At 53.1% G+C, this 12,742-nt stretch overlaps 1 protein-coding gene across 4 annotated transcripts in view; it reads left to right on the forward strand.

Annotated features, from left to right (window-relative positions):
• Positions 1-12,742, forward strand: part of LOC543352 (erlin-2-B) — a 24,518-nt gene that overhangs the window by 8,336 nt on the left and 3,440 nt on the right. For 2 of the 4 annotated variants that reach the window (XM_044513578.1, XM_044513580.1), the window contains exons 2-4: positions 5,200-5,302; positions 5,381-5,448; positions 5,670-5,729. In XM_044513578.1, coding sequence (XP_044369513.1) covers positions 5,200-5,302; positions 5,381-5,448; positions 5,670-5,729 — 231 coding nt within the window. The remainder of the gene's footprint in view (positions 1-5,199; positions 5,303-5,380; positions 5,449-5,669; positions 5,730-12,742) is intronic. The other 2 variants (XM_044513581.1, XM_044513579.1) reach the window with 1 other exon arrangement.

Raw genomic sequence — 12,742 nt, forward strand, 5'->3', positions numbered from 1 at the left:
GGATTGGTGGCCTGCTCGGCCAGGAGTTATGTGGATTAATGTAATAGCTATCTATTTCTCTCTGCTCTATCTCTATTGGCATGGAACCACCCCTGTGTATCACTCGCTCCCTTTTGTGTAAGGTCTGCCCAGCAGCCTGAGATACATGAGCCGGAGAGCTGCTCCAGAACTCAATGATAGGGTGACTGTGTTCGGGGCCCGCTCCGTGCCCTAGGGATTAATCGATGAATCAATCTATTAACCGAATTTCTTGGTAACCCATTTATCGGTAGGTTAACTACGGCCATATCTATATATATCCTAGGCTACACAGCAACATGCATTGTAATTAATGGATAAATATGCTACTGTACACCGTAATGTAACAAGGGAGGCAACCTTTTCCTTTTTTTTTCCCCACAAAGTGGCAACTGACAACATTCTTGTTGTTTGGACAAGGCAGCAAATAGAGTGAGGTAGTGTGGCTTTGGATGTTCCAGAATCCACTTTGGTATATGTGTTGCCTCGTCCAAACAACAACAATCCGCCTCCAGCTGAGCTAGCTGTGGGCTAGTCAATCCATCTATCAGCTAAACTAGTTGCTGCTGCTACTTTGTGAAGGACGTTGCCGGTGGTTGCTCGGTGAGGGGATGGTGCCCTCGGCTACTCCTCCCCGAGTGTGAGGGACAATGAGTTAATCGACCCTCTGTCTAACCTAATGCGTGGGTGGCTGTGGGAGAAGTTGGCCCCAAATTGCCTTGGCAGTTAATCGGCCCAGCAGATTATTTGGTCTGACAGCCAGTTAATCAGCTTTTCAGTCTGATGAATTGGCCCACCCGGTTAATGCCATGAATAGGTGGTTTTCATATCAGCAGGTGGCCAAGACATGATTAACTGTCTGATATGCCGATTAACTGGCCAGTATTTTGAACTGTGATTAATGATAAGAAGTCTATCTTTGGTCTCCTGGTCTATTTGTTAATAAAACCATAAAAGTTTCGGTAGTCCAGTGTGAGTAAGGACTAGTAGTACCTCATCTGTAAGATTATGCCTTATTAATCATAAGGAGGAAGTTCATAAAGTGACAAAGGAATGCCACAAAAGCTACAAGGTAGGTTAGATAGGACACCACTTCGACTTGCGATGTTGTATGGCACAGAATGTTGGCCAACTGAAAGGCAACATGTCCAACAGTTAGGTGTAGCAGAGATGTGCATACTGAGATGGATATGTGGCCAGACACGAAAGGATCAGGTCCGGAATGATGATTACACGATAGTTGAGGTAGCACCAATTGAAGAGAAGCTTGTCCAACATCGTCTGAGATGATGTGGACATACAATGCAGGCCCCAGAAGCGGCAGCACATAGCGGAAGATTAAGTCGTGCTGATAATGTCAAGAGAGGTTGGGTTAGACCAAACTTGACATGGAAGGAGTCCGTAAAGAGAGACCCGAAGGACTGGAATATCACCAAAGAACTAGCCATGGACAGGGGTGCATGGAAGTTAGCTGTCCACGTTCCAGAACCATGACTAGGTTTCGAGATCTTGTGGGTTTCAACTCTAGCCTACCCCAACTTATTTGGGACTGAAAGGCTTTGTTGTTGTTGTAGGAAGTCAATAAAGTCAAAAGTATGCCTTCCTTTAATAGAAATAGATGCTACTTTGTTATAATGAGATAGAAAGCATGAATCTGTTATATGTACTTTATAAATGCATAGTTTGAAGACTAGCACACATGCCCGTGCGTTGCAACGAGAGAAACGGTGGGAGAAGGCATTCCCGTAGACTACTAAGGTACTAAGGTGCCTGCGACATATATGAGTGTATGCGTCTATACTGTCCCACACCCATCTGAACCACGCATCTGTTGTTTTTGCGAGTGAAATTAGAAAAACAATCCAAAAATAGTGCTACTAAGATTGTGAGAACATGGACCTAGAATATAATTGAGCACAACAATATTAACTTATTACTTTAAATTGTGAGCTATCATACGGGTTGTGTAGATTGAATATGAACAAATAATGGAAACTATTAAAATATCTGAGTTAGTAGGTTACAAAGTAAACAAATCCTATTTCAAAATATAAAGCATATAACAAAAGGCTTTAAGCATCATGCATCACAATATATCCCTCTTGCAACCAACCACAAATAGAGCCAAACTTGCTACTGCTTAGTACTAACTTAGTACTTTGCGTTGCGTGAACCTAGTTACTCCCCATTAGGACTTAAGATCAAGATGGGACATATGTAGCGTTTACGAGAGCAAACATTCGTCATAACTGGAATTAAAAAATGGTAGCATATAAAGAAATTATTTATGCAAAGCAAAAAAGATGCACGGCATACATTTTTTTCACCCCTAATATTGCAATCCCCCAAAGAACTACAAATACAATCAACTCTTCAATAAGAATAGTAGAATTCGACTTTGAGTAAGCTATTTCATCCTAATGCATGCACAATTGGCCAGAACTGCAAAAATCAGATCATAACTATGCAGAGTTGACACATGTAACACAAAAACAGCAGACCGGTGGAAATTGTCTACCTTGTAGTAGCGTCAGGCTTTGCAGCTCCAGCCCTCCCCGTAAAATCTTCAGGCTTGTCAAAAGATATGCAGTGCACAACGCAAGATCCATATGCAACCATTCATCCATCGGCTGGTTTGCAGTTGCGTGCGCCAATTAGTTCTTACGTTGCTCAAGTTGGAATATTACATCTGCTATCAAGCGGTGCAACCTACAACGTATATTTACCTTATGGTTGTAGCCATGTTTCTCCAAGATCTTGATTGGCAGCCTGGTGCCTCCGCTTGCCGGAGCAGAGAGATCTCGCGTGCTGCTCCGTTGAACATGGCCACCCTTGCTATGCTCATGGCGTTGGCGACGGGAGGAAGGACGCATGTGTCGCGTTGACTTCGAGAGTTGACGATGGTGCGCAAATCACACCTGCCATGCGCGTCCGCCCATCAGAGTGGCAGCAGACGCCAAGTTCCCCGCACGTCGTGGCGGAGGTGGTGCTACGGGCCTACGGTGCAGCAGCGGCCATCCATAAGGCCATGATGGAGCCGCGCTGCCGCACGCACCCGTGCTGCTCGCCAGTCAATCGTGCTCCACCACCGCAGACATGTCTAGGTGGCACCGAGAGAAGCGGCGTCGGGGCCAAGAGCCACAACCTGTAGCCGCCTCGATCCGAGGAGCTGGGAGGATCCGCTGCCACCACATGCGGTGGCGTTGTGCATCTGGTTTGGTTGTGCTTGCCGAGCGCACTGCCGCCCGCGTGTGGTGGCATAATGTCTCTGGTCTGGATGTGCTTGCCGAGTTCTCTGGCTGGTTGTGCCGTGCTGTGGCTGCTGGCTACTGGAGTAACGGCGGCGGTTGATCTCCCTGACGGGAAGACAGGAAATCGGCTCCTTGGCTAACCTCCTTTTCCTTTTCTTCTCTGTTCTAAGATACGTCTACCGCTGGAAGATCTTGGTTGCTAGCAGCAGGGCCTCCTCCCCGGCTCGCCTGCTAGCTTGCTTGTTTATTATGTACGGTGCCAGAACCCTAGGACAGGGAGGCGAGATCGGAAGAGGAGGGGTGGACCCGTCCACCAAGAGCCTGGAATCAAATCAGATCATGGGAAGGGATTATGTCATGATTTTTTGGGGAGAAACGTCAATGCACCCGTTTTTGTAACAATCGTGTAGTTATCAGCTTCCACTTGGGACCTATGATTAGGACTCGGATTCAGTTCTTTTTTCTGTGCGTGTGCGTAGGCCCACCGGGGACGCCAGTAAAAAAAGGTGAACCCAAGGAGTCAATCCGTGCTTTATTATTATTAGGGAAAGAAGTACTCCCTCCGTTCCTAAATATTTGTCTTTTAGAGATTTCAAATGGACTACCACATACGGATGTATATAGACATATTTTAGTGTAGATTCACTCATTTTGATCCGTATGTAGTCACGTGTTGAAATCTCTAGAAAGACAAATATTTAGGAACAGAGGGAGTAATAGTCACACATTTGATGAGAACTGATACGTACAACAAACAACAACAACAACAACAAAGCCTTTAGTCCCAAACAAGTTGGGGTAGGCTAGAGGTGAAACCCATAAGATCTCGCAACCAACTCATGGCTCTGGCACATGGATAGCAAGCTTCCACGCACCCCTGTCCATAGCTAGCTCTTTGTCGATACTCCAATCCTTCAGGTCTCTCTTAACGGACTCCTCCCATGTCAAAATCGGTCGACCCCGCCCTCTCTTGACATTCTCCGCACGCTTTAGCCGTCCGCTATGCACTGGAGCTTCTGGAGGCCTGCGCTGAATATGCCCAAACCATCTCAAACGATGTTGGACAAGCTTCTCCTCAATTGGTGCTACCCCAACTCTATCTCGTATATCATCATTCCGGACTCGATCCTTCCTCGTGTGGCCACACATCCATCTCAACATACGCATCTCCGCCACACCTAACTGATGAGAACTGATACGTACAGAGAAAATAATAGGATCAGCTAAATTTGAACTTCACTTGCAGACCTTAGTGAAAGAGAATCTAAAGATGGTATTGCACTGCAACTTGCTTACTGTGCCTTGCCCTAAAATGGCAATATTACAAATGTGTCCTCCAAGGTGAGGAATCAAGGCAACAGAGGAAGAGGCCACTTTCTGTTGTCGTTCCCTTTTCATCAGGGTCCACTGGAGTTATAAACAGTAATAATCACTCAAATATTTTGCTACCCTTGTTAAGCAATTCGAATACTCGGTCCGTCCGGAATTAGTTCATGATCAAACGAATGTATCTAGCACTGCATCCGTTTGAGCGTCAACTAATTCCGGACGGAGAAAGTATTTATCTGTTTTTGAGATAAATTATCAAAAGCTTGAACAGATGCACTTTCGTTATGTATTTCAATACCCTAGTTTACAAGTACAAAACGACATTAAGAGGACTGATCATAAAACAGCAATTTCCCTTATGATGTTTCACCAGCTTTACATAAATGTTGTCTCCTGCCTGTTCATGTTTATTTGAGTGTGCTATTTATTATGCTTAGCTCATTGTTTATATCAAGTAGGCAATTTAGGATGTGTATTGGTTTACATAAACTAAGAAGAAAGGGATATTGATATCTACATAGTAGATAAATTATTTCTCTTATTTAAGCATTCTATTTGGAGCTTACTGTTAAATAGCTCATGTATTGGTTAATATTTACAGGTTTCAATCTCAGCTCCATCAAGCATTTTACATCAAGTTCCTGAAGGACATGTTGGGGTATACTGGAGGGGAGGTGCTCTTTTGAAAACCATTACTACTCCAGGTACTTCTTTTCCCAAGTGTTTCTTTTCTTTTCTTTTTTGTTTGAGTATCTCTTTGCTTATTTCGTCTCTGTTGCTAGGCTATCACCTGAAGCTGCCTTTCATCACCCAGTTTGAGCCAATACAGGTTACACTCCAAACAGACCAGGCAAGTGAATGTCCTTCTTTTGCCTTCATTTATGAAGCTATGGTTTCAATACAATCTTATCTTAGTTAGTTTACCTTTCTTTTTCAACCAATTGTTGTTAATTTACTGATCATGTTTGCTTATTTCAAACTTTTGAGGTACCAACTGAAAGAGTGGCGTATTTCTTTGCCAGTTGAGTCCATGATATAAATATGTTTATGCGTCTTATTTTGCTAAACCAGGTCAAAGGTATTCCTTGTGGAACGAAAGGCGGTGTCATGATCAGCTTTGACAAGATAGAGGTATTAGTAATATTGTTTTTTCCCCCAAATACGCTAACGCTGCCTATCATTCCATTGATAGGTTAGGGTGAGAAGGTAGCCGTACACACGAATGGCGACCTCGAAGGCGCTAAGTTGAGCAGAGGAGGTTGCTTAGCCTTTACAAGTTAAGGTTCAGGCTATAGGAAGTGTTCTTTCGAGCCCTTTTGCGTCGGCTTTGGCCCATAACAAAGCATCCTGCTTGATGTCGTCAATAAGCTTGGTGTGAGATGGGATAGCAGCGTCGAAGAGTGCCGCGTTTCGGTGCTTCCAAATGGCCCAAGCAGTGAGAATGATCAAGGTGCATAGTCTTTTGCGAAGGCAGGTGGGCACACTAGATGTGGCGATCGACCACCACTCGAAGAAGTTGAGCCTGCCGTCTGGGGGTAGCACAGTCATGCGGCACCAGGCCAGGATCTCGTGCCAGATGGTGCGGGTGAAGACGCATCCCACGAGCAGATGATGAATGGTCTCGTGCTCTTGGTCGCAGAGCTTGCATGTGGGGTCGTGAGGGAGGTTGTGTCTCGCTCTACTGTCGGCAGTCCCACAACAGTCGAGGGAGGCCAGCCACAGGAAGATTTTCGTATTGTGGGAGCCCAAGATTTCCAAATGATGAGCCAGTGGGGGGAAGCAGTGGCACCGATGAACTGCGCTCTATAGGCAGAGCTCGCCGTGGACGGTCCATATCCAGGAGAGCCGGTCCGGCTCGCTAGAGAGGGTGATCTGTTGAAGACGCCTCCGGAGTTCCACGTACTCAAGGATAGCCATGGGGCTGAGGTTGCCATGGATGTCCGTGATCCAACAACGATTGGAGAGGGCCTCGCGGACAAGTCTTGTTCTGGCGCTGACGCGGGATAAGGGAAAAGAGGGTAGGCGCGATCTCGGAGATGGCCTGCCCTTGGGCCAGTGGTCGTGCCAAAATTTGCAAGTGTTGCCGTTGCCAAGTGTCCACAAAGTTGAGGCCCGGAAAAGCTCGGAAGGCTCCCGGTTGGAGGGGAGATGTAGATGCTTCCACATGCGCTTGGGGTCGGTGGCCTGGAGCCAAAGTCAATATGCAACACGATGCCGGTGCGGAGAAGATCGCAAACGGCGAGCCCACCCAACTCCAAGGGCCGACAGACCTTCTGCCAGGAGACGATGCAAGATCCGGCTTGCGCATCCTTGTTCCATGCCACAGGAAATCATGGATCAGCCTGTTGGATCTTTTTGAGGATCAGGGGGTTTAAGGTCAACGCGAGCAGAATGTGGATCAGCATGGCCGTGAGCACGTGGCGGACTAGGGCAAGGCACTCCCCGTGGGAGAGAAGGGAAGCTTTCCAAGTAGCGAGCTTCTTCACGAGCTTGTCGACTAAAGGGAGGAGTGCGGAAGCTGAGACCTTCCGGGTCGAGAGCGGCAAGCCGAGGTATTTGATAGGGAGGCCCACATCGGGCAGGCAAGAGAGGACTCGATGGTGGCGAGCTCATCGTTGCCGCAGCGGATTGGCGTAGCGGAGCATTTAAGGAAGTTGGTGCTTAGCTCAGAGGCATTGCCGAACAATCGGAGGAGCTCCTTGATAGTGTCTAGCTCGTGGGCATCGGTGTGGCAGAAGATGACCACGTCATCGGCGAACAAGGAGACGCCGGACGCCACATGACGTGGGGTGAGCCCCTTGAGGATGCCCGTAAGCGTGGCATGCTGTCGCAGTGAGTTAAGCTTATCAATGACCAGGGCGAAGAGCATGGGTGAGACGTGGTCACCCTGGTGTAGACCCTGCGCGTGGGATATCGGCGGCCCGGGGTTGTCGTTGATGAGGACCCGGGTGGATGACGTGGAGAGGAGAATTGAGATCCATTCGCACCAGCGGTGGCCAAAGCCAATGTGCCGTGGGGTTTCGAGAAGGAAGAGCCATGAGACCGTGTCAAAGGCCTTGGTGATGTCCAGCTGCAGAAGAACGCGTGGTGCTTTGAGATTGTGAAGCAGCCTCGCGGTTTGCTGGACCAAGAGGAAGTTGTCATGGACGCTCCTCCCCGCGATGAACGCACTCTGTTTTGAGGAGACGAGGTTGCCGAGGCGCGGCGCACGCCGGAGAGAGAGCACCTTGGCGAAGAGTTTGGCAATTAGGTGTATGAGGTTGATTGGCCGGTAGTCCGAGATAGTAGACGCATCTTGCTTCTTGGGCAAAAGCGAGAGGAGCGTTCGTTGAGTTTACGGAATCCCGTGCCGTTCATAGCATATAACTTGTTGAAGGCGGCACACATGTCATCCTTCACGATGGCCCAACATGAGCGTAGAAACTCGACAATGAACCCATCGGGCCGGGCGCCTTCCCAGTAGGCATCTACTTGACGGCGAGCCAGATCTCGTCCTCGGTGAACGGCTCCTCAAGAGGCAGGAGATCGAAGTGGCGGTGGTCGAAGGCGTGAAGATTGATGATGTGCTCGCGCGAGATGGAGGAACCAATGGTGGCCGAGAAGTGGGAAAACGCCATTTTGGCCAAGCTAGCTTCGTCGGTGATGTAGAGGCCCTCATGATGAAGGCCGAGGATGCGGTTTTTCTGGTGACGATGCACGGCGTGGATTTTCAGGAAGGTGGTGTTCGCGTCTCCTTTCGTGAGCCATGAGAAGCGTGTGCGCTCGCGTACGAGGGAGTGGTGGAGGGAAGCCAAGCCGAGATATATGCGCTTAAGCTCCCGACGAAGCCAAGTTTCGCTCGCGGAGAGAGGGCAGTGATCTTGGGCCATGTCAAGGCGGTAGATGAACTCCCGGGGGACGAGGAGTTGCATGGCGATGTTGCCCGTAGATCGGGAGCTCCAACTTTGCAGAGCGCGTGCGGTAGCCTTGAGCTTGGCATAAATACGCCGGAAAGGGTCCGGGTCATGCGCTTGAGAGTTCCAGGCGTCTGAGATGGTTTGGTGGAAGCCCTCAATTTTGGTCCAAAAGCGCTCAAAATGAAATCGGGGTTGCCCAGGAGCGCGCGACGCACAATCGAGAACGAGCGGGCAGTGATCAGACACCGCGGTAGCGAGGCAGTGGAGGAGGTGGTTGGGGTTGCATGTTTCCCAATCTGGTGTGCAAGAACTCGCTCGTTGCGCGCGGGGTGGGGTTGTCTTGCTCATTAGACCATGTGTAACGCCTGCCATGTAGGTAGATGTCGCGTATCGACGAAAACGATTCATGGACCGGTGGTTGACGCGGCCATTGTTCTTGTCCGCAAGGGAAGTAATCATCTTGAAGTTGCCGCCAATGAGCCATGGCCCTGCTATGGAGTCGTGGAGATCATGAAGCTCCGTGAGAAACGCAAGCTTGTCGGGCTCGGATTGTGTCCCGTAGATACTTGAGATCCACCAAGTATTTGTTCCGAAGAGAGAAGAGACTATCGCGGAAACGTGGAAAGAGCCAATGATGGGGTTGGCAAGAGCGATCACATCCGCTCGCCAGGCGATGAGAATACCACCACGAGTGCCATCTGCGGGGAGGAAGAAGCCTGATCAAGCCGCAGTAAGGAGAGGCTGGCCTGAGGCGCAACCTGCAATCAGATCGCGCGGCACTTGCCAACCAGAGAAGTCCGCAAAGGCGAGTAGTAGCGGGTGGGCGGTCGAACAATCCGGAGTACTTGGCGAGGATGTCGGCTGAGAGTGGCTCATCATCGTTGAGTAGGCCCAGCCTATGAAGGAGGACGTGCTTGGCCTTGGTCTCGGAGTCGAAGCCACCATCTTGCTTCGCGATGCGGTTGCTGCAGTGATGGGTGAAATTGGGAGGAATGTCTCCACGTCTGCGTCTAGGTGCAGGGGTATCCAAGATGGGTGCGGTCTGCTCCTTTACAGATTGTAGGTAGCCCAGAACGTGGAGCGACGACGCAAGAAGCGGTACCATTCGACGTGCATGGCGGCAGTTGCATGGTTGTGGTCGGATTTGCGCTACGTGGGGAGCCCGCGGTGGGCACCGCATTGCATGCATGCGCGGGGTAGTTGCGCTGGTCGAGGGGCGTTATGCATGCTGGTTGGGTGGTCTCCAGCCCCGAGGTGGGGGCGGGAGGGGTCCGAGGCGGGCCCAGAAGATGGGTAGGCAGGGGGAAGAATCTGGGTCGGGCCAAAAGTGGTCGACTGGCTGAGCTCCTGTAGCGCTGGGGTCGCGATGGCAGGCGGGAACATCGGGGCATCCCCGGTAGTCAGGAAAGGGGCATCGGGATCCTTGGAGGTTGGTGGAGGCTGCAACAACGCCGAATCCAGAGTGGGGGCAGGGCCGTTGGAGTTGGCCGCTTGCTGGGAGTCGTTGGGATCCAGGCCCGCCTCCAGAAGGAGTAGCGGGTCCGAGGCCGGGCGTGCGCCAGGTGAGCCAGGAGATGGGTCGCTAGCACCAGCTAGGGCGGTTAAAGGCACAATTCGAATTGCTGGTGCCCCAGCCTGCGCGGCAACTTGGAAGGTGGCGACAGACTGTCTCACAGGCATGACGGCGACTTGAAGAGCAGCGACTGGGTCCACCTGGGTGTGGGCCAGCTGTGTGTGGACCGATGGGTGATGTGGCATGCCGCCAGTGGCTGGGTAAGGTCCTAGCACCTCTTGCCACTCTCGGCGAGGAGGGGTGCGGCATGGCGGCCGGAGGGGCGGCCAGACTGTCAGTTTTCGGATGTACGCAGAAAATCATGGCGGCGGGGCCATGTGTCATGGCAAGGCGGGGAATTGCGGCCGAGGCCATCGACATCGCTGTCGGGAGGTCGGGGGGAGGGCGGCACGGGAAACGGTAGTCGGCGGAGTGGCGCGCGTTGATGGTAACTGGGAACCGCAGGATTGGAAGCGCAAAACGCTCAACGCGATTAGGGTCAGCTCCAGCAAACGCATCTGGCTCCTCCAGGAGTAGCCCAGAGGAGCGAGGAATCCTGTCGGGGTTGGTAGTCCAAGCCTCAAGCTTGAGGACGGAGAGGTTGCTGTCGTCCGCGGTGTTAGGCACAGGGCGGCCAACCATGTAGTAGGGAGACAGAAATTGGATGGGGGAGGAGATGTCCCGGCCATGCTCTGGGATGTGGTAGATCTCAATATCAACATGGATGCGCAGGCTGAGCGGCTCAGCGCCGGCGAGGCTGCTCCAGGGCTGGATGAGCAGGCGGAAGTTGGTTCCACGGATGGGGGCCATGGCGACGCGCGCGCGGGTTGCAGGGTCGAAGAAGCGGAGAAATTCGTCGTTGTGGGTGGGGTGAACGAAGAACTCGTTGGGCCGAGCTGCAAGCGAGAGCAGAGCGCGCCCGTGACATCTGCGGATGACACGCCGGAGCAGTGGCCGGCAACCGTGGCGACCAGGGCAAGCTCAAGAGCCCGAGCGAGGGGCGTAGCGAGGGGTGCCCCGACATCGCGGAGATCTCGTGCGATGTGGAGGCAAGAGAAACAGTAGTCGGCGGAGTGGCGCACGTGGATGGTAACTGGGAACCGCAGGACCGGAAGCGCAAAATGCTCAACGCGATCAGGGTCGGCTCCAACTAAAGCATCCGGCTCCAGGAGTAGCTCAGAGGAGCCAGGAATCCCGTCGGGGTTGGTAGTCCAAGCCTCAAGCTTGAAGATGGAGAGGTTGCTGCCGTCCGCGGTGTCAGGCGCAAGGCGGCCAACCATGTAGTAGGGAGACAAGTTGGATGGTGGAGGAGATGTCCCAGCCATCCTCTAGGGTGCCGTAGATCTCAATATCAACATGGGTGCGCAGGCTGAGCGGCTCAGCGCCGGCGAGGCGGCTCCAGGGCTGGATGAGTAGGCGGAAGTTGGGTCCACGGACGGGGGCTATGGCGACGCTCGCGCGGGTGGCAGGGTCGAAGAAGCGGAGGAGAAATTCGTCGCTGTGGGCGGGGTGAACGGAGAACTCGTTGGGCCCGAGCTGCAAGCGAGAGCAGAGCGCGCCCGCGACGTCTGTGGATGACACGCCGGTGAGGTGGCCGGCAATCGTGGCGACCAGAGCAAGCCCGAGAGCGTGCTACGTTGCGTTGATGCGCGCCGAGCGAGGGACGTAGCAGACCGCACCCGCTGGCCATAGCGAGTGGCGCCCTGACATCGCGGAGATCTCGCGCGATGTGGAGGCACGAGAAACGGTAGTCGGCGGAGTGGCGCATGTGGATGGTAACTAGGAACCACAGGACCGGAAGCGCAAAACGCTCAACGTGATCAGGGTCGGCTCTAGCAAACGAATCTGGCTCCTCCAGGAGTAGCTCAGAGGAGTGAGGAATCCCGTCGGGGTTGGTAGTACAAGCCTCAAGCTTGAAGACGGAGAGGTTGCCGCCGTCCGCGGTGTCAGGCGCAAGCGGCCAACATGTAGTAGGGAGACGGAAGTTGGATGGCGGAGATGTCCCAGCCATGCTCTAGGATGCCGGAGCGGTGGCCGACAACCATGGCGACCAGGGCAAGCTCGAGAGCGCGCTCTGCTGCGTCGATGCGCGCCGAGCGAGGGATGTAGCAGACCGCACCAGCTGGCCGTAGCGAGGGGTGCCCCGACATCGCGAAGATCTCGCGTGATGTGGAGGCAGGTTGGGTAGTGGCCGTCGGGGTGGGGGTGCCTGCGTTGGAGGGAGGCGTGGGGGAGGAGGACGGCAGGGAACCGGGCCCGAAGGACGCGGGCAGGCACAGCGTGGCTGAGGATGGCAGGGAATCAGGCCCGGAGAACGCGGGCTGGCTCGGCCCTGCCACGCTCGACGCCGACGAGCTCGAAAGATGCGGGGACGCGGCCCACAGGCACTTGGCAGCAGGGGGTGCGCCGAAGGCGGAGTAGGGCCGCGGCGTAGTGCAGTTGCGGGCAATGTGGCCGTAGAAGCGGCAACGTCCGTCCCGGCGGCATGCCCGGGTGGTCGCCGAAGCAGCGGGGGCATTTGCCCGAAGAAGGGGGCGGAGGCGGGTTGCGGCGTAGGCCGGGGTCACAACGCGGGCACCGGAGGCGGCACGGCGAGCGGGGCCTCCTGCCGGTGGCGACCTCCCAGCCCTCGCCCATCGGGGACGGCCTCCTCGCCGTGCACCATCGGTGGATGTCGGAGCGAGGGAAGCGATGCA

The sequence above is a fragment of the Triticum aestivum genome, chromosome 4B, assembly GCF_018294505.1.
Source record: "Triticum aestivum cultivar Chinese Spring chromosome 4B, IWGSC CS RefSeq v2.1, whole genome shotgun sequence".
Taxonomy (NCBI): Eukaryota; Viridiplantae; Streptophyta; class Magnoliopsida; order Poales; family Poaceae; genus Triticum; species Triticum aestivum.